This window comes from Hyperoodon ampullatus (assembly GCF_949752795.1).
Source record: "Hyperoodon ampullatus genome assembly, chromosome: 14".
Taxonomy (NCBI): Eukaryota; Metazoa; Chordata; class Mammalia; order Artiodactyla; family Ziphiidae; genus Hyperoodon; species Hyperoodon ampullatus.
Window position 1 is genome coordinate 6,440,174 of NC_136927.1, and position 19,519 is coordinate 6,459,692.

Sequence of the window (19,519 nt, forward strand, 5' to 3'; positions counted from 1 at the left end):
ATCTTCCCGGACCAGGGCTCGAACCTGTGTCCTCTGCGTTGGCAGGCGGATTCTTAACCACTGCGCTACCAGGGAAGCCCCAATGTGCTTTTGGTTTTGAGCACTTCCTTGATCTCTGGCACCACAAGATGCTTCAGACTCATCTTACGTGGTCCCCATCCCAGTCCTGGACTCAGCCATTTCTCCATGAGCTGGCTCAGTTTTCTGCCCTTTTCCCCCCACTGTAGTCTCTTCTTTCAACCTGTGTATGACTTCCTGCTTTTGGTTCTTTTTTATGGGTGTTTGTGGTTCCTTAAGACTGTGGATAATTTCTTCCCTGAGTTCTTCTTGTCTTTGGTCAGTCCTTCTTGTGCATCTTCTTTATCTGCCTTTTGCTTCTCTTTTATTCAGTATCTCCTCACCTACCGTTTTTATTCATAGTTCAGTTTCAGTTCCTTCTAATTATTTATCATCTTTAAGTGAAATGGACTAATTTTAGGGGAAGACACCAGTGAATCATGGGGACAAGGAAAGGACAGACCCTGGGGAGGGGGGAGGCAGCAAGCTACCACACGCATAAACCTTCGCCTGGATTTTTTCTGAATTTTTTTCCACCAGTTTTTCCCTTCGCATCGAGGCACATCTTATTTTCTGGTGTTCGCGGGGGCAGTGGGTCACTGTCTGTGGCAGTAGAGCCAGGTGCCTGCCTCTGGCCTGTTTTCTCTGCCAACACCTTGAGCAGCTCTGGGTTCTCCCCGCACAGGCCCCTACTGCCCTCCTCTTTGCTGCGGGTTCCCCCCACCTTCTCCTTGTCCCTAGCTTTAGTCGTTAACATCAGCGTCATGCAACACCTGGGGGTTTGGATGCCGACCCTGGTGGACAGCTTGTGGCCTGTGGCCTGGAGAGGCCGCAGGGAGGCTGGGCTCCCTGCGGCTGCTGGCCTGTGTGTGGGCTGCAGTGGTTTCCTACTTTGGAGTCAGAGTCTTTTCTGTTTTTTTTTTAATTTTTATTGGAGTATAGTTGATTTACAATGTTGTGTTAGTTTCGGGGATTGACAGGGAACTCTGCTTTTCATCTCTTGTTGTTTTTGGTGCTTTTGAAGGTGTGAAGGGATGCAAATAAAGGCTTTACTCCACCATCTTTAACCAGAGCTGTTCCATCAGGTGTTATGGTTTGTAGAAGGATTATTTCCGTGGCAATCACATTTTTTTAACATGAGACTTTATCCATGAAAGTTATAAGGGGGAAATGATGGGTTTTGCTCTTTATGAAAATGAAATCTTTTTACTTTTTCATGGAATGGTGAATTGAGACTTTATGATGTCACTTCTTGCCAAAATGACCTGTATATTCAGTACAATCCAGATAAAAACCCCAACATACTTTTCTGGTAGGAACTAGCAAGCTGATTCTGACAGAAAATGAAATCTTATAAAAAGAAAATTATTTTTTCCTCATTACTGAATCCCAAGTATCTTGATCATTTTTCTATAAATCAGAAATATTTATCTGAGTTCCTTTAGAATTGAGTAGTTTTGAGGAATATAGAACTTCAGGAACTTTAATTTTTAGAAATGTAGGACACTGTATTTCCTTTGTCAGAGGTTACAAAGGAAATCAAAGAGGAATCTCTCCTCCACCCACAGATGCCTTTTACTGTTCCTGACAGCATTTCTCATGGAAATCAGATCTCGACCATCTGCTAGATTCAAAAATGAAGCGATAAAAATGAAAAAAATTTAACTAAAAAGAACTTGAGAAGAAATGTAAATGTACAAATTATATCATTGATTTTATTTTCAATTTGCTGTTTAACTTAAGAAGCCAAACAAACAAACAAATAAACAATAGATGTCAGTGTATGTAGGACATGAGAGGAGAAGTCAGGGACAGTCACCCCCTCTCTGAGCCTCTCTTGTATTCTTAATTTGTTGGAAATATTACTTTTCAGACAGCAGTGCTTTCTGCAAAATACAAGAGATCTTTTCCTTTTTTTGGCTCTCCAGGCACATTATTTGTCCTGACCAGTGGCTCTTTCTATCTTGGTAAATTGTACATTTTAAAAAACATGTGGACAGTTTAAATAATTCACAATCCAGAAATGAACCCTACAGAGGATTGCTTTTGCTGTTCTGTTTCAAAATAAATGAGGTGGTCACTTTGTACCTGGGGAGAGAAAAAGTTCAGGCCTCTGTTCTACCCCAGATTTCTAAACCCTTCTAAGGATTTATATAACAGTAAAGATATAAAGGATTATAAGGATTTTATAGTAAGAATGAAGCAGCAGTTCCTGCCCTCTTTTCTCTAATCCAAGTAAAGACTATGATGGTCTTTTTTTTTTTTTTCTTTTCAAAAGACGGGCTTTTCTTGAGAGTGGCAACCTAATCCCTTCTGTGTCAACAACTATTGGCCCCTAAATGGCTTCCGTGCCACCTGTACTGTTAATGTTTCCCCAACTCCTTGGCTATTTTAGTGTTGCATTTTTAAAATATAAGATATTTCTAGTTCTGTTTAATTTTTGAGTACTTGAATATTCTTTTGAAAGAATATTGGTTTAGATGTAGCCAATCAACAATCCCTCAACTGAGAATATTTACCCTTGGCAGGTAAAAGCAACTGGGATTGTATCTTCGGCCTAGTGGTCATTTAAAAATGTCAGAAGTTTTGTGCTCACTTCGGCAGCACATATACTAAAATTAGAATGATACAGAGAAGATTAGCATGGCCCCTGTACAAGGATGACACACAAATTCGTGAAGCGTTCCATATTTTTAAAATGGGCAGAAGACCTAAATAGACATTTCCCCAAAGAAGATATACAGATTGCCAACAAACACATGAAAGGATGCTCAACTAATCATTAGAGAAATGCAAATCAAAACGACAGTGAGGGGCCTCCCTGGTGGCGCAGTGGTTGAGAGTCCGCCTGCCGATGCAGGGGATATGGGTTCGTGCCCCGGTCTGGGAGGATCCCATATGCCGCGGAGCGGCTGGGCCCGTGAGCCATGGCTGCTGAGCCTGCGCATCCGGAGCTGGTGCTCCGCAACGGGAGAGGCCACAACAGTGAGAGGCCCGCGTACCACAAAAAAAAAAAAAACAGTGAGGTATCACCTCACACCAATCAGAATGGCCACTATCAAAAAATCTACAAACAATAAATGCTGGAGAGGGTGTGGAGGAAAGGGAACCCTCTTGCACTGTTGGTGGGAATGTAAATTGGTACAGCCACTCTGGAGAACAGTATGGAGGTTCCTTAAAAACTAAAAATAGAACTACCATACGACCCAGCAGTCCTACTACTGGGCATATACCCTGAGAAAACCATAATTCAAAAAGAGTCATGTACCACAGTGTTCACTGCAGCTCTATTTACAATAGCCAGGACATGGAAGCAACCTAAGTGTCCATCGACAGATGAATGGATAAAGAAGATATGGCACATATATACAATGGAATATTACTCAGCCATAAAAAGAAACAAAATTGAGTTATTTGTAGTGAGGTGGATGGACTTGGAGACTGTTATACAGAGTGAAGTAAGTCAGAAAGAGAAAAATAAATACCGTATGCTAAGACATATATATTGAATCTAAAAAAAAAAAAAAAAAAGGTTCTGAAGAACCTAGGGGCAAGACAGGAATAAAGACGCAGATGTACAGAATGGACTTGAGGACACGGGAGGGGGAAGGGTAAGCTGGGATGAAGTGAGAGAGTGACATGGACTTATATATACTACCAAGTGTAAAATAGATAGCTAGTAGGAAGCAGCCGCATAGCACAGGGAGATCAGCTTGGTGCTTTGTGACCACCTAGAGGGGTGGGATAGGGAGGGTGGGAGGGAGACACAAGAGGGAGGGGATATGGGGATACATATACATATATGTATATGTATAGCTGATTTACTTTGTTATACTGTAGAAACTAACACACCATTGTAAAGCAATTATACTCCAATAAAGATGTTTTTAAAAATGTCAGAAGTTTTATAAAGGGTTTAACCTTATGGAATTGCTGATATTCAACCATTTTTAACTTCAGAACTGGCAATTTCATCTCATTCAACCTAAGAGCTTACAGATAGCGAAGCCTAAACAGCACTGTCAAGATTCTCTAAAAAGGAGAAATGGAGGTAGTTTCCATTCTGTCAGAGGGAAGAGGTTGGAAAGCTGTTTCTGATGTAAATATCATTATTTTAATGGAGGCAATACTTTTTTTGGATACCTTGCCTCACGTCCTTACCTTTCTCCTTCAGTTTGTTCATGTCCCAGCCCCATCAAAAGGACATGGACCCCGTTGCGTGCATTTATCATGAATCACATGGGAACTTCTGCTCCTGTTCCTTCTCTCCCTCCCTCCAGCACTTCACCTCCGTCCTTCTTATGTTTTATTTTGTGAGGCGTCAGTTGACAGGAGCTAATAATCCCAGGACAGACTTCCCAGGACCCTGCCTCCAGACCATCCCGTTCCTGTTATCCCCACCGTGGTCACTGACCCCTGTCACTTTCCTGTTCCCTTGTTGGTGCAGGTCCTCAGTGAGGTTTGTTGACAGCTCCTGGTGGGCCTGTTGACTACTGCTAGCAGCTGTCCATCATTTTCCTGGTTAATGCACACTGGGAGGGGTTACTGTCTTTTATTTGGGTCCTAGGTTCTCAAGGACTTCAGCAGGGTCTTCCATACTCTGCGGACACACTTTACAGCCTTGTTATGAAAACCTGGACTCAGTCCTGGTTCCTCGTCTTGACTCAGCCACCCCATGACTTGGAACCATTCTGAGTCACTGACCTCTGACCCTGTGTTTCTTTATCTCTGAAGTTAAATTGTTGAATATTATAGTCCTATGATTATGTGCCTCAGTGCCATTTAAGGTTGCCCTTCTCTTCCTAAAATCTGTATTATAGATAATTTATACACAGTTATTTCACAGGATGGATCATCGTAGCACAAGATCCTAGCCTCCATCCCAGGATGGAGTACATACTACCACTGACTACGAGGAAATTTAAATGCTTGCTTCCCACCTAGCTTAGCTGCCAGAGGTCCTTTCAGTGCACCAGTTCTGAGCGAGCATGCAAGTATGACTGTCATTTCCCCTGACAGAAACCACGTCACCTCATCAGCCACATAAGAAAATGACAAAACAACCAACTGTGAAAGCATGCTTGCCAGGCTTTCAGCATCACTGCATTTGGTGGGGGAACACATTTGTACAAGATGAAATCGAGGCTGGACGAAGCCCAAAAGACACGTTCTGGGTACCTGTCTTCTGTAACCTGCAACATATGGGAAGTGTGTTTGTGCCAGTGAAGTCAGGGTTCCAGAAAACCCTTTGCTCCTTGAAGCCACGTCACCATTCCAGGGATGGGGAGAGGGAACCAGGGATGTGGCATGCTGCTTTCTTAGTAATTACGAGATCTCTAGTAAATAATAAGAGTAGCTAAGGCCCGTTCGGCATTGCTTCACTAAATCTTCACAGATAACCGGTAATGTTTACTACTATTGCCTGTGGTTTTTTTTCAGCAGAGAATACTCAGGCTCAGAAAAACAAAGTAGTTCGCTAGCTAGTGGTCAAGATTCCAACTAGGTCTGTCTTACTTCGGTGCCCATGGTCTTTCACTTTACCTTGAACTGATTTTAAAGTTGCCTGTAAGCAACCAAATTGGAACATTGGTGAGAGAAGGAGAAAGAGGTTCCACACCCCACCCACTCCAAGGTTTGGGGTAGAAAGAGCACTTGAGTGTAAAAGGAGCAAACCTCTGAGTTCCACTAACTTTGAAAAAGGGCTCTAAAGTCATCAAAGACACCTCGAAGAGAGGGAAAAGGAAGAATAACTCTTAATAAGAAAAAGGCATATCCCGAGCTTCCCTGGTGGCGCAGTGGTTGAGAGTCTGCCTGCCGATGCAGGGGAGACGGGTTCGTGCCCCGGTCCGGGAAGATCCCACATGCCGCGGAGCAGCTGGGTCCGTGAGCCATGGCTGCTGAGCCTGCGTGTCCGGAGCCTGTGCTCCGCAATGGGAGAGGCCACAGCAGTAAGAGGCCCGCGTACCACAAAAAAAAAAAAAAAAAAAAAAAAAGGCATATCCCAATAAAAAATGGCCAAAAGAGTTGAATAGACACTTCCCCAAAATGAGTAACCAGATGGTCAATGAGCATGTGAAAAGATGCTCAACATCATGGCTCATTAGAAAAATGCAAGTCTGAACCACAGTAGAAATCACGGCATACCCACCAGCATTGCCAAGATGAAAAAGACCACAGCACCAGGCGCTGGTGAGGATCTGAAACCACTGGGTCTCTCAGTCACTGCTGGTGGGAGTGTTGGTAGTAAAACTGCTTTGGGAAACCATCTGATAACTTCAGGTACAGCTGAACACTTGCATTCCATATGACCTAGCATTTTCACCCTTCAGACTATGACCAGCAGGAATCCCTACATATGTTTATAGGAAACGTATGGAAAACCTATAGGAAAATGTTCATAACAGCACAATGCCTAGGGGCCAGAAACTGGAAACTAGCCAAAAGCCCAATAACCAGAGACTGAACAGACCAGTGGTGGAATGTTCACATGGTGGCATACTGTTCAGCCACAGGAATGAGCAAACTGTTGCTACACATGGCAACATGGGTGGACCTCGCACACATGAGGTAGAGTGATGATGGTGGACACAAAAGGGTTCATGCCATATGATAAAGCTCAAAAATGGGAAAAACTAAACCATGCTGTTAGAAGTCAGGCCAGCGCCAGCCTTTTACAGGGCAGGAGGGGAGTGCCAGCGGTTCCTGGGCGGCTGGGGGTGTTCTCTTTTGATCTGGGTGGTGGTTACAGTGTGCTGAGATGTTGAAAATTCACCAATTGTTCACTTAGGATATGTGCATTTTGCTGTATGTATATTCTCCTTTAGTACTAAGTTTTCAAAGTCCTGTACATACAGATGTTAGTTCTTAATTTTTGATTCCCACTGTGGCAACATAAATTTAAATCAGCCAAGGTTTGTATATGTATAAATTAGGAATTTTGTGGCACATTGTGACCTAAATTGTGGGAGAAATGTTCTTTTTTTTTTTTTTTTTTTTTTTCCTTGATAACGCTTTGTTGACCTCTCAGTGTGTCTGAACCTGACAGGGCGAGGAAGGAAGGAGATAGTGAATTTCATCAACACCAGCAATTATTGCCGCTCAGAGTTCATTCAACCAAAGCCACACAAGCTGGTCAGGTTTCCGCCAGGTTATAGAGCTCTTTCTTGCCTTGGAGTCTATAAAAAAACTTACCTTTTTGTTATGATTTTTATACTTCCAAGAAAAGAAGCATAAGGAAAATACCTATGAAATTCCAAGACCTGGCTACCAGCAAATTCGAAACCTGTGTTCTCTAGGAGACAAGGAGAAAAGATTGAAAGAGAAGCCCTCTTTTCACATGGGCCATCTGCATTTGCAGTAGTAGCTGAGAAAAGGCAATATGGAAAGTTTACACAACTCTTTTACAAAATGTTCAGGCAGTATGCTTGTGGAGTTTTCAGATTCTCATGTCAACACAAATATAATTGAATTCTAGTATTAGAAGGGGACTAAAAGAAGAACGAACTTGTGTTTTAAAAAATAAAACACGTGGGCTTCCCTGGTGGCACAGTGGTTGGGAGTCCGCCTGCCGATGCAGGGGACGCGGGTTCGTGCCCTGGTCCAGGAGGATCCCACGTGCCGCGGAGCGGCTGGGCCCGTGAGCCATGGCCGCTGGGCCTGCGCGTCCGGAGCCTGTGCTCCGCAACGGGAGGGGCCGCGGCGGTGGGAGTCTCGCGTACCGCTAAAAAAAAAAAAAACAAAAAAAAAACACGTGAAACACCACCTGGCAAAGAGTCTACTATGTCGTCTGGGACAAAACATTGAGACTCAAGTCTGTCCTTCCTTTGAGGCCCCATCATCCTGCCTCTTGGGTGACCCTTGTGGAGCCTTGCCTGGTCTCTTCAAGGTCACACGGTTGGTGGCTAAGCAAGGCAGGCCCTACCATCTTTAAACTTCCAACCTCTTTCTCTCCCCTCCCCCCCCACCATGATGGAGATTCCAAATAATGGATTAATACTAGCCCAAAGGTCACAGGTGTGCTATTAATGCATCTCTTATAAAACGTGTATTTCAGCTCGCGACTCTTGAATTCCCTCCAAAGAAACTATTTGGAAACAAAGATGAACGTGTGATTGCTGAGAGGCGGAGTCAGTTAGAGGTAACGGAATTAAGCTTTTCTTTCTCTGTGTGCGGAAGATTGGCCATGTGATTGACCAGTGAGAATTCTTCCTCTTAAACACTTAACTCTCGTTCACGGATGGAGAGATGCTGCTTCATTAACACAGGAGGTGGCAGCAGCAGCTTGTGAAGTAATGAGATCAGTTTATTTAAAATATAAGTCCCTCCTCCCCCAACAGAGCGTTTTCCTGGGTTTTGAGGAGATACGTTTGTACCAAGGGTTAGGAAGCAGGTTGTGGGTGAGAACTGACTATTCACGTAGACAGATGGTACGCAACGCAGGCTGGGGGTACGAAGCTTGCTGCCAAAACCTTGAATTAATTAACTGAAGATTTGTAGTATTGCATCGTTGTTACTTTTTCAAGGTGGCTGGAAGCAAAAAGACACATACCTATTTTAGTCATGGTTAGGTTTTGTTGGACTTAACTTCATCTTCTGAGCCAGCTCCGTGGAGAGCTTTGGTTCAACACAACTGTTGTTTTTCTGACTGCCTCCCTGCTGGCATGCACTGTTGACTGCTCCATAGAGCTGGTGTTGCTTTGCAGGCTAGAGCTGCTTGTTTGGTTGGCATCTGATGCTACCGAGGCAGAGTGTGCTGAGGCACGGTCGCGGGTAACCCTCGGGCATGGGCTACCCTCTTGCTGCTGTGAGCCACTGAGGCAGGCAGGATAAAATTACAAATAGCTCACTCCAGTCGGCAAGCTTCCTGGGGGCCTCGCAAAGTCCCCTCTGCTACTCTTTTAAGAGGAAGAAAAATAAGACCTATTGCAAATGAAATCAAATAAGAGGAGGCCTGAGACAGCCCTTTCTGAATTGTGAAAGTCTCCATAAAACGGCGGTATTTTTCTCATTCCTGGAGACAGCCAGTTTGAAATGGCTGCCCATGGAGTCCAGTGAATACCAGTGAACCAAGCCTTAGGGAAACATCCAGAGGCTGGAGGTTGCGGTGAGAGCAAAAGGGGGGAGTGGGGACCCTGGAGAAATTGAAGACTAGGAGATTGTGGTCCACGAGGGGCATTTTAGAGACTTGAGATCCTCAGTATAGAAGTGATCTGAAGAAAGAAGAGTTTCAGGGTGTGGCCATGCTTACAGGCCGGTGAGTTAAACTGTAGAATTACACCCTTGAAAAGGTGCTGGAAGTATTACAACTGAGGTTTGGATGGGTCGTTGCAGGGCTCTAAAAATCAGCCTGTGAGGTGGTGTGAGCCTGATACCCAACTGAAGAGCTTACATTCAAGGGAAAGGTTATCGTGGTGAGCCTGCTTGAGCAAGTTCTCTTAAAGGTTTAATTGTATCATACAAACAATTTAAAACTCACAGTAGAACTAGTGATGGTTTTCTTTCTCGAACCCTTACCTGCAGTCAATTATCCAGACTTGTCTTTAATGGAAACATGCAGAACGACAGTGTATAAAAACAAGTTTGTAAACTAACAGGAAATAGCTGTTGTCATCCCTGCTTACTCAGGGCTCTAATGAAATGCACGTGGTGCCAGCCATGCCCCACAGATTGGGCGTTTGTGTGCTGTGCGTTTGTGAGCCCTGCTCTAGGGGACTCTTGTCTTTCCACCCCAGCTTCCAGAGTCAAAGCAAAGCTCAGGGCACCTTTTCATTCTCGGTACTTTCAGGTGGAACCCATGTTTGTGTTCTCGGCATCTCCTGCTTAATCACTTAGCCCTACCGAGCCATCAGCTGTTGACAAACAGAGTTTTATGTCAACATCTCTGCGGATACAAGCATCCCTCCCGTTACCCGTGACTGTGGCTTCCCTGTGGCATTAACCCATAAGGAATGGAGACCCCACACCTCGTGGACATATAGGGGCTTACATTTTAAATTAAGTGTATTTCGTCTCATGTTGACTGTTAAATCTTAGAATATTATGTTCTTGGCAAGGAGAGAGTGTAATTCAGCTTCACTTTACTGGAAAGTTAACCTGAGATTCTTGAGTTGGTTTCCTGCAACTATTCTGACTTTTATTTTCAATCTAACACCAAGAGTCACTGGTTTAGTGCATTTTTCTGTGACAATTAACATTGGTTGTCACTGAACTTCCTATTTGATTTCATTCAATATACATTGATTTAATTCCTGATACTTGCTGGGGACAGTGCTAGGTGTTACATAGAATATCAAGGTGAGTGAGACGCTTCTTGCCCTCAAAGAGTGTATGTTTACATTGCTGTATGGAACTCTACCTGGAGGTATAGTTAAACACGTAAGCATGTACAGAAAGGTGGATTTCCGCAGGACACATTTGTACTGGCACACACCAATATACATAGTGTTTGCGCAAAAGGAATTATCTGCTGAGTTTTAAAATCCAGAAACAGCTTTACAAACCTCCTCACGCCGATTGAGCTGCATAGAGCAGTGTTCTAAGCAAGCATCCAGTTGTGTTTTGATCTTCCTTGCTATTAAAATAGCTGCAAGATTTGGACCTTGTGTTTCAGTTTATCAACAAAAAGTGTCAAATGTTTTCACATTAGATACCTACTTTCTAACTTATATAAGGTTAAATCCTATTTATAAAAATGTTAAAATAATTATTGTAAAAATGATGGGTAACATCAGAAATTTCTGCCTGTCACGAGATGTTCTAGAGATTAGTTTTATCACCACACAGAGAGGAATACTAGTGGTGTGTGTGGTGGTAGCCGTGTGGGGTTGGGGTGTGTAGCACCAGGAAAAGGCAGCAGTGAGTCAGGACGTGGTGGTGCTCAGTGGCAAAGTGTACATTTGGCCTCCAGAACTCACTCTTACTGATAAACGTGTATAGGCTCCACCCACAAAGACTTATCAGGACCGCTCTAGCTTATAACCCGGAGCCAGGTTTTCCAGAATCTGGCCCGTTACTGCTTTGCATCTCATGCCCAAATGCTGCCAAGCACTTTTGCTCCACAGGAGCCAGAGTCTCTGGAGGTTTCTAACGTGGGCGGAACCCCCTGTTGCTGCCGTCCCGGCCCCGCTGGAACCGTTCAGTGTAAATGTGCACATCGTGGGCAGACCCTGCTATCGGGCAGCCAGAGGGTTCTGATGGCGGCTCTCCCCACGTGTGACGTGATGCTCAGCTCCTCCAAGCCCTTGCTGTAACGCGGACGACAACCCAGCAGAAAAGGCTGTGGAGGTAACAGGAAATGATCACATCAGTCTCTGTCTGATGAGTTACGTGGAGCAGAACGGTGCTTGTTACTGTACTTGAAGCCAGATACCATTACCATCAGGTTGAACCTGTCATTGTCATAGGTCAAAAATGGTGGAATATTGGCAATTCCGTAGGCTTTCACATAGTACTACTGCTGTCTCACATTTACTGGGTGTTTACTGAGTGCCAGGCATGAGTGAAAGGCTTGATATATCATGCCATTTACTCCTCCAGCCAGCTTTTGAGGTGACTTCTATTATTATCTCCATTTGACAGGTGAGAAAGTTAAGTCTTGGGGAGGATAAAGAAGGTCATGTAGCCAGTGAGTGGCAAAGCCTCCGTCTCTACTAGAGTGTCTTTCAGGGCAGCCTCCTTCTCTTAGTCCTCAAGACACTCTGAGCTTGAGATAGAGCTGGGTCTTCTGCACACTTTGTTCTGGAATGTCCTTGAGACTTCACCTCCACTTCTTTTAAGATTCTTGGTACTTTCTTGCTTGTATCAAAAGGTATGTTTATGTCTCAGATCTCCCCTATTATACTCTTCAGTTACTTGAAGGCAACAGAATCAACATCTAATTGAGTTCTTCATCTCCCATGATATTCCACATGTGCTTCACATTCACTGTATTATTCACTGAATTCTCAGAAAATCTGCCGATATTAGCCCCAAAGAGATGAATTTTTGTTTTGTTTTTGTTGATTGATGAGAGGTGCATTTTGGGTCACTAATTCCAGAGAATGTTATCATCTACTTGGAAACATTTCTGCTAATCATCTCAGTAGTCTGTCATTTCAAGGAGTAACTGTAATTAATGAAAACAAGTGAAATCCTCTAATAAAACAGTAAAGCTTTCAAGAATAAAACCACCACCTTTAGGAGTAAGAACTTGAGAAGTTTCTTGGACATTTTCTTGAAAGTACTAGAGCAGGCAGCAGCCCAAGACCACTTCTTCCCCATTTTCATGTCACTGGCTAGAGCATTATTAAGATGGATAAAAATAGTGTGGAAGCTTAGAGCATGGGCCTGGGGCTCTTCATCCTGGTCTTGAATCCTGGCTTTGCTCCTTTGGAGTTAATGTCACTGTCAGTGTCCTTTATCACTGACAAATGAAGACAAATAATAACCACCGTCTTCCAGGAGTTGACCTGAGGGTTAAATGAGATCATGGACATCACACAGCCTCTGGTACAGAGGGAAGCACTCCGAAATGTTAGGTGGTGCCGTGGTGAATGAAAGTGGTGGTGGTGATGAGGACAGTTGGCCACAGTGATGGCGCCTTCCAGCACGTTTCAGGTCTGCTTTAAGAGCCAGGGGAGGACACAAGAACGCCCCCCACCTGCAGTCATGAAGTGTAGCAATGTGAGCACCTCAGTTTGTTACATCTACTTGCAAAATCAATTTCTGAGGGCAAAGACACTACGATTATGTGACTATTCTTATTCATGGTGATACCTGGAAGATACCAGGAATCTCATGGTGTAACACCAGCCTTTCTTTCACCCTGTAAAATTGTCATCTGAAATGTAGAAATGCTTTCTGATGATTGAATCACGGTCAAGCTACTGTCCAGTGTGAGAAAGAGGAGAGGCCTAGGATCATTATCAAAGGAGCACAGTTCCTCTGCGTTTACACGGCTGCTGTTCACAGCCGCTCGGCTCTCTTTTGTGTCTCCCGAGTTGCTGACAGCGAGGCTGCCCGCTGTGGCATCCCCAGCACGCCTGATGTACCCCAAGCCTCTGCCTGACAAATGTCAGTGCCTTTCGGCCAGTGACCCCCAGACATACGCCTACTTTTTTTTTTTTTTTTTTTTTTTTTTTTGTGGTACGCGGGCCTCTCACTGTTGTGGCCTCTCCCGTTGCGGAGCACAGGCTCCGGATGTGCAGGCTCAGCAGCCATGGCTCACGGGCCCAGCCGCTCCGCGGCATATGGGATCCTCCCAGACCGGGGCACGAACCCGTATCCCCTGCATCGGCAGGCGGACTCTCAACCACTGCGCCACCAGGGAGGCCCACGCCTACTTTTTTAACAGTGTGTTAGATTTATTAATTCCCTGCACTAAGAAAGAACAGATACCATGGGAAGCAGGGGGCATCTCAGCAAGGTGTTACCAAGACCTTATGATAGGACTTGGCCCTGGGTTGGGTGATTCAGGGCAGAGTGCAAGCAAGCGGGCTTTGCTCTGGATTGGATGTTGGGCTAAGTCTCTGATGGGGTATCTTAATAATTCTTATCTGGAAAGCAAGAAGAACAGAGTGAGGTTAAAACTGTGATTGATAAGAAACACAGCAGTCATCCTATTAGCCAGAGGAGGGGGGTATTTGATCATTTTCATGGTTTGTACAGTATTTATGTTTTTGTGTTCAGACATGATTGTGGAGTGTTTTTTGGTTTTTGTTTTTTCTGTCTTGCTCGTGGTCACAGAGTAGCCTCGCCTGGTCTTGCTGTCCTTTGGAGCTGTCTGCTCTTGACAGGAGAATACCGAGCTTAGCTGTGAGCACCAGGCTGGCCCTCAGCTGCATCTCATCACTTTTTCTTACCATAGAGAGATGCCCAGAGCTCACAGGTGTCATCTTTTCTAACGGAACCGTGAACTAAATGAGGAGTTGTTTTCAAAATAAAAGTCCCATGCCTTACCTGCCTTACAACGTGGGTGTTACAGCGGCTGCCATAGTGCTACGTCCCCCTGCCCAGCACCAGCTGCCACTTCCCTGCACAGCCCAGCTTTTCTGACTACCAGCAGTGTCTCCTTCTGTTGATACTTCAGTTTTATGTTACTTTCAAGCCTTTGATTTCCAACAATAGAATCATTTTGGTTTAGACATTGTATAGGTTGAATCCTTTCAGTTTCACAATAAATTTCAGGAGGTGAAAATCCTTGCATTTTCTCACTCGTTTGGCACATGAAAGGTATCTGGCAGTTCTGTGCTTAACTGAACAGTCCTTCCATCTACTCTCTGCTGATCTTACAGAACGGATGATGGTGGAACCACTACCAAACGTAGGCAGAGAATGAGAAATACCTCACAGAAAGAACTGTTTCCCTCCTCATTTATGTTTTTATGTATTTTACTTTTTCTGGTTATATGGTCATTCGTATTAGCAGTGACTGTTTTCTGTGATTTGTTGATCACAGAGCATTTTTGAAGGGGGTTATGTGGCTGTCTCTGTGTGGGAGGAGACTGAGCTGGACTTTGGGGGCTGTTTCATCGTGGTGCTTCGTGAGGTCAGAGGGGCTAAAATTGCTGTGATCTGGGATGAAGATTCGGGAAGGAGATGGGAAACTCCATGTGGTATTGGAATAATGCAGAAGGTTCTAGAGTCAGACCTGCACTTGCAACCCAGCTCTGTGAGACTATTCCAGTGTCCTGTGACCTTAGTTCCCTCCCTAAACTTTAGTTCCTTACTTGTTAAATGGCAGAACTAATATCTGCTCCATGGAGTTGTTAGAATTACACGATGCAGTGTGTATACTGTAGGTAAGCGGTGCCATAAGGGGAAGAAGGAAGTCTGAGAAAGAATGAACTCCAGAGGCAAAGTGCCCATCAGGAAATCATTTTACACAACAGAAGTCCTTCCATATCAGTGTAAGTTGGCACTTGATGGTCACATCAGAAGAGTGAGTCCCCATCTGGAGGGAAAATCCTATGTTGGTTTCCATGCAGAGTCTTTGGTTTAATTAAGAAGAAACCGAAATTGAAACACGTGTTTCCAAGGAGAGGAGGATCAACTTCCAAACCCAGATGGAGGCTGGAGGGACAGGCGAAGTGCCCGCCATACTGTCAGTTGTACTCTGGTGTTTTTCCCCTTCCCCACGTGGCATCCTGTGTGGGCTGATGGCTGACAACTCAGGGACTCAAAACTCACTGCAAGTGGGAAAACTCCTCTCCATCATTGGGCTCCCCATCTGAAGCTCTAAGCAGGCAGTCAGGGTCTTCATGTCGTTACTGACTTGGGATTAAGTCAGCAGAAGCATCTCCGAGGCTGGAGCACCTCCCTCAGCTCAGACGTCCTCTCCTCGGAGAGCCCTGCCCGTTCACTCCCCACCAGATGCCTCTGTGGCTTCTTGGTCAAGCCCTTTGTAGTGGTTGGGGGGATCTTTTTGTTTGTCAGTTTGTTTTGTTTTTAAATGCTTTATGTTTTACTAGAAGGCAAGTTCTATGAGGACAGGGTTTCCAGCTGCCTTGTTCACTTCTGTCTCCTCCGTGCCTAGAACAGTTTCTGGCCCTTAACAGGCCCTCAGTAAGTGTTGGTTGAATGATCAGTTAAAGCTGCACTGAATAGCAAATAGCACATATTTGTTCTGATAAAAAACATTTTCAAAACCAGAGCACATGCATAAATGGGTTTAAATGCCAGTTTGCAGTAGGCCACTGGGCTGGTTACTTACCCATTCTGAGCTTCATCATTCTCAGCGTGAAACAAGGATAAGAAGAGCTAACTTTCAGAGTTGCTCAGTGGATCAAGTGAGAGTGGTGTTTAAGAAACACCTGTACAAGACATAAGCCCTAGCCCGTAATACATCCCAAATTGATACAGGATAATGGTTAAAAACATACACTATACAGTCCAGCAGACCTAGTTGTGGATCCTTGCTCTGCTACTTACTGACTGGGTAACATTAAACAGGTTTCTTAACCTCTCTGTGGATCAGTTTTTCTCATCCTTAAAATGGGGATAATAATAGTACTCACTTCAGAGAGTTGTTGTGAAGGTTAAATTAGACAATACATGTAAGATACTTGGATAGGCGCTGGGTACATAGCAAACACTAGAAATGATCATTCTTCTTTTAAAAATTGCTACGTTCCAATCGCTGTGTGGTGACTTACAGCATACTTTTAAAATTAAACAAAGTTCTAATTAATGCAGTAAGATAAGAAAAGGAAATAAAAGGTTATTCGGATTGAGAAGGAGGAAATAAAACTCTTATTCACAGGTGACATGATTGTCTCTGTAGAAAATCTAAAATAACTGACAAGAAGTCTCCTGGAACTGAAAAGCAATTATGGCAAGATCGCAGGATACAAGGTTAATATATCATAGTCAATCACTTTCCTATATACCAGCAATGAAAAAGGGAAATTGAAATTTAAAACACAATAGAATGTACATTAGCACTCCCCAAATTAGATACTTAGGTAAACATTTAATAAAATATGTTTAAGATCTATATGAAGAAAACTATAAAAACTCTGATGAAAGAAATCAAAAAACTAAACGAATGAAGACGTAGTTCATGTTTATGGATAGGAAGACTCGATATTGTCAAGATATCAGGTCTTCCAACTTGGTCTATAGATTCAGTGCAGTCCCCCAGCAAGTTATTTGTGGACGTGGACAAACTGATTCTAAAGTCTATATGGAGAGGCAAAAGACCCAGAATAGCCAGTACCATACTGAAGGAGAAAAACAAAGTGGATGGACTGACAGTACCCAGCTTCAAGACTTAACCATAGGATTAGGAGCCAAGATGGCAGAGTAGAAGGATATGCTCTCACTCCCTGTTGCGAGAACACCAGAATCACAACTAGCTGCTGGACAATCATCGACAGGAAGATACTGGAACTCACCAAAAAAGATACCCCACATCCAAAGACAAAGGAGAAGCCACAGTGAGATGGTAGGAGGGGCGCAATCACAGTAAAATCAAATCCCATAACTGCTGGGTGGGTGACTCACAGACTGGAGAATACTTATACCACAGAAGTCCACCCACTGGAATGAAGGTTCTGAGCCCCACGTCAGGCTTCCCAACCTGCGGGTCCAGCAACGGGAGGAGGAATTCCTAGAGAATCAGATTTTGAAGCCTAGTGGGAATTGATTGCAGGACTTCGACAGGACTGGGGGACACAGAGACTCCACTCTTGGAGGGCACACACAAAGTAGTGTGCTCATCGGAACCCAGGGGAAGGAGCAGTGACCCCAGGGGAGACTGAACCAGACCTACCTGCTAGTGTTGGAGGGTCTCCTGCAGAGGCAGGGGGTGGCTGTGGCTCACTGTGGGGACAAGGACACTCAGAAGAAGTTCTGCGAAGTACTCCTTGGCATGAGCCCTCCCAGAGTCTGCCATTAGCCCCACCAAAGAGAAGAGGTAGGCTCCAGTGTTGGATTCTCTCAGGCCAAACAACGAACAGGGAGGGAACCCAGCCCCAACCATCAGCAGTCAAGCGGATTAAACTTTTACTGAGCTCTGCCCACCAGAGCAACAGTCAGCTCTACCCACTACCAGTCCCTCCCATCAGGAAACTTGCACAAGCCTCTTAGATAGCCTCATCCACCAGAGGGCAGACAGCAGAAGCAAGGAAACTACAATCCTGCAGCCTGTGGAACAAAGACCACATTCACAGAAAGATAGACAAGATGAAAAGGCAGAGGGCTATATACCAGATGAAGGAACAAGATAAAACCCCAGAAAAACAACTAAATGAAGTGGAAATAGGCAACCTTCCAGAAAAAGAATTCAGATTAGTGATAGTGAAGATGATCCAGGACCTCGGAAAAAGAATGGAAGCAAAGATGGAGAAGATGCAAGAAATGTTTAACAAAGACCTAGAAGAATTAAAGAACAAACAAACAAAGATGAACAATACAATAACGGAAATGAAAACTACACTAGAAGGAATCAATAGCAGAATAACTGAGGCAGAAGAACAGATAAGTGACCTGGAAGACAGAATGGTGGAATTCACTGCTGTGGAAGAGAATAAAGAAAAAAGAATGAAAAGAAATGAAGACAGCCTAGGAGACCTCTGGGACAACATTAAACGCACCAACATTCTCATTATAGGGGTTCCAGAAGGAGAAGAGAGAGAGAGAAAGGATCAGAGAAAATATCTGAAGAGATTATAGTCGAAAACTTCCCTAACATGGGAAAGGAAATAGCCACCCAAGTCCAGGAAGCGCAGATCTTCCCAGGCAGGATAAACCCAAGGAGAAACATGCCGAGACACATAGTAATCAAACTGACAAAAATTAAAGACAAAGAAAAATTATTGAAAGCAGCTAGGGAAAAATGACAAATCACATACAAGGGAACTCCCATAAGGTGAACAGCTCATTTTTCAGCAGAAACTCTACAGGCCAGAAGGGGGTGGCATGATATACTTAAAGTGATGAAAGGGAAGAACCTACAACCAAGATTACCCAGCAAGGATCTCATTCAGATTCAATGGAGAAATCAAAAGCTTTACAGACAAGCACAAGCTAAGAGAATTCAGCACCACCAAACCAGCTCTACAACAAATGCTAAAGGAACTTCTCTAAGTGGGAAACACAAGAGAAGAAAAGGACCTACAAAAACAAACCCGAAACAATTAAGAAAATGGTCATAGGAACATACAAATTGATAATTACCTTAAAGGTGAATGGATTAAATGCTCCAACCAAAAGACAGAGGCTTGCTTAATGGATACAGAAACAAGACCCATATATATGCTGTCTACAAGCAACCCACTTCAGACCTAGGGACACATACAGACTGACAGTGAGGGGATGGAAAAAGATATTCCATGCAAATGGAAATCAAAAGGAAGCTGGAGTAACAATACTCATATCAGATAAACTAGACTTTAAAATAAGGAATGTTACAAGAGACAAGGAAGGACACTACATAATGATCAAGGGATCAATCCAAGAAAAAGATATAACAATTATAAATATATGTGCACCCAACATAGGAGCACCTCAATACATAAGGCAACTGCTAACAGCTATAAAAGAGGAAATCTACAGTGACACAATAATAGTGGGGGACTTTAACACCTCACACCAATGGACAGATCATCCAAAATGAAAATAAATAAGGAAACAGAAGCTTTAAATGACACAATAGACCAGATAGATTTAATTGTTATTTATAGGACATTCCATCCAGAAACAGCAGATTACACTTTCTTCTCAAGTCCACACGGAACATTCTCCAGGATAGATCACATCTTGGGTCGCAAATCAAGCCACAGTAAATTTAAGAAAATGGAAATCATATCAAACATCTTTTCTGACCACAACGCTATGAGATTAGAAATGAATTACGGGGAAAAAAAAACGTAAAAAACACAAACACATGGAGGCTAAACAATACGTTACTAAATAACCAAGAGATCACTGAAGAAATCAAAGAGGAAATCAAAAAAATACCTAGAGACAAATGACAATGAAAACA

At 43.8% G+C, this 19,519-nt stretch overlaps 1 protein-coding gene across 3 annotated transcripts in view; it reads left to right on the forward strand.

The window, feature by feature from the left end:
• KIF16B (kinesin family member 16B) overlaps window positions 1-19,519 on the forward strand; it is a gene marked incomplete at both ends in the record, with an annotated part of 294,678 nt that overhangs the window by 247,124 nt on the left and 28,035 nt on the right. For all 3 annotated transcript variants that reach the window (XM_079719488.1, XM_079719489.1, XM_079719490.1), the window contains one exon: window positions 8,111-8,194. In XM_079719488.1, coding sequence (XP_079575614.1) covers window positions 8,111-8,194 — 84 coding nt within the window. The remainder of the gene's footprint in view (window positions 1-8,110; window positions 8,195-19,519) is intronic.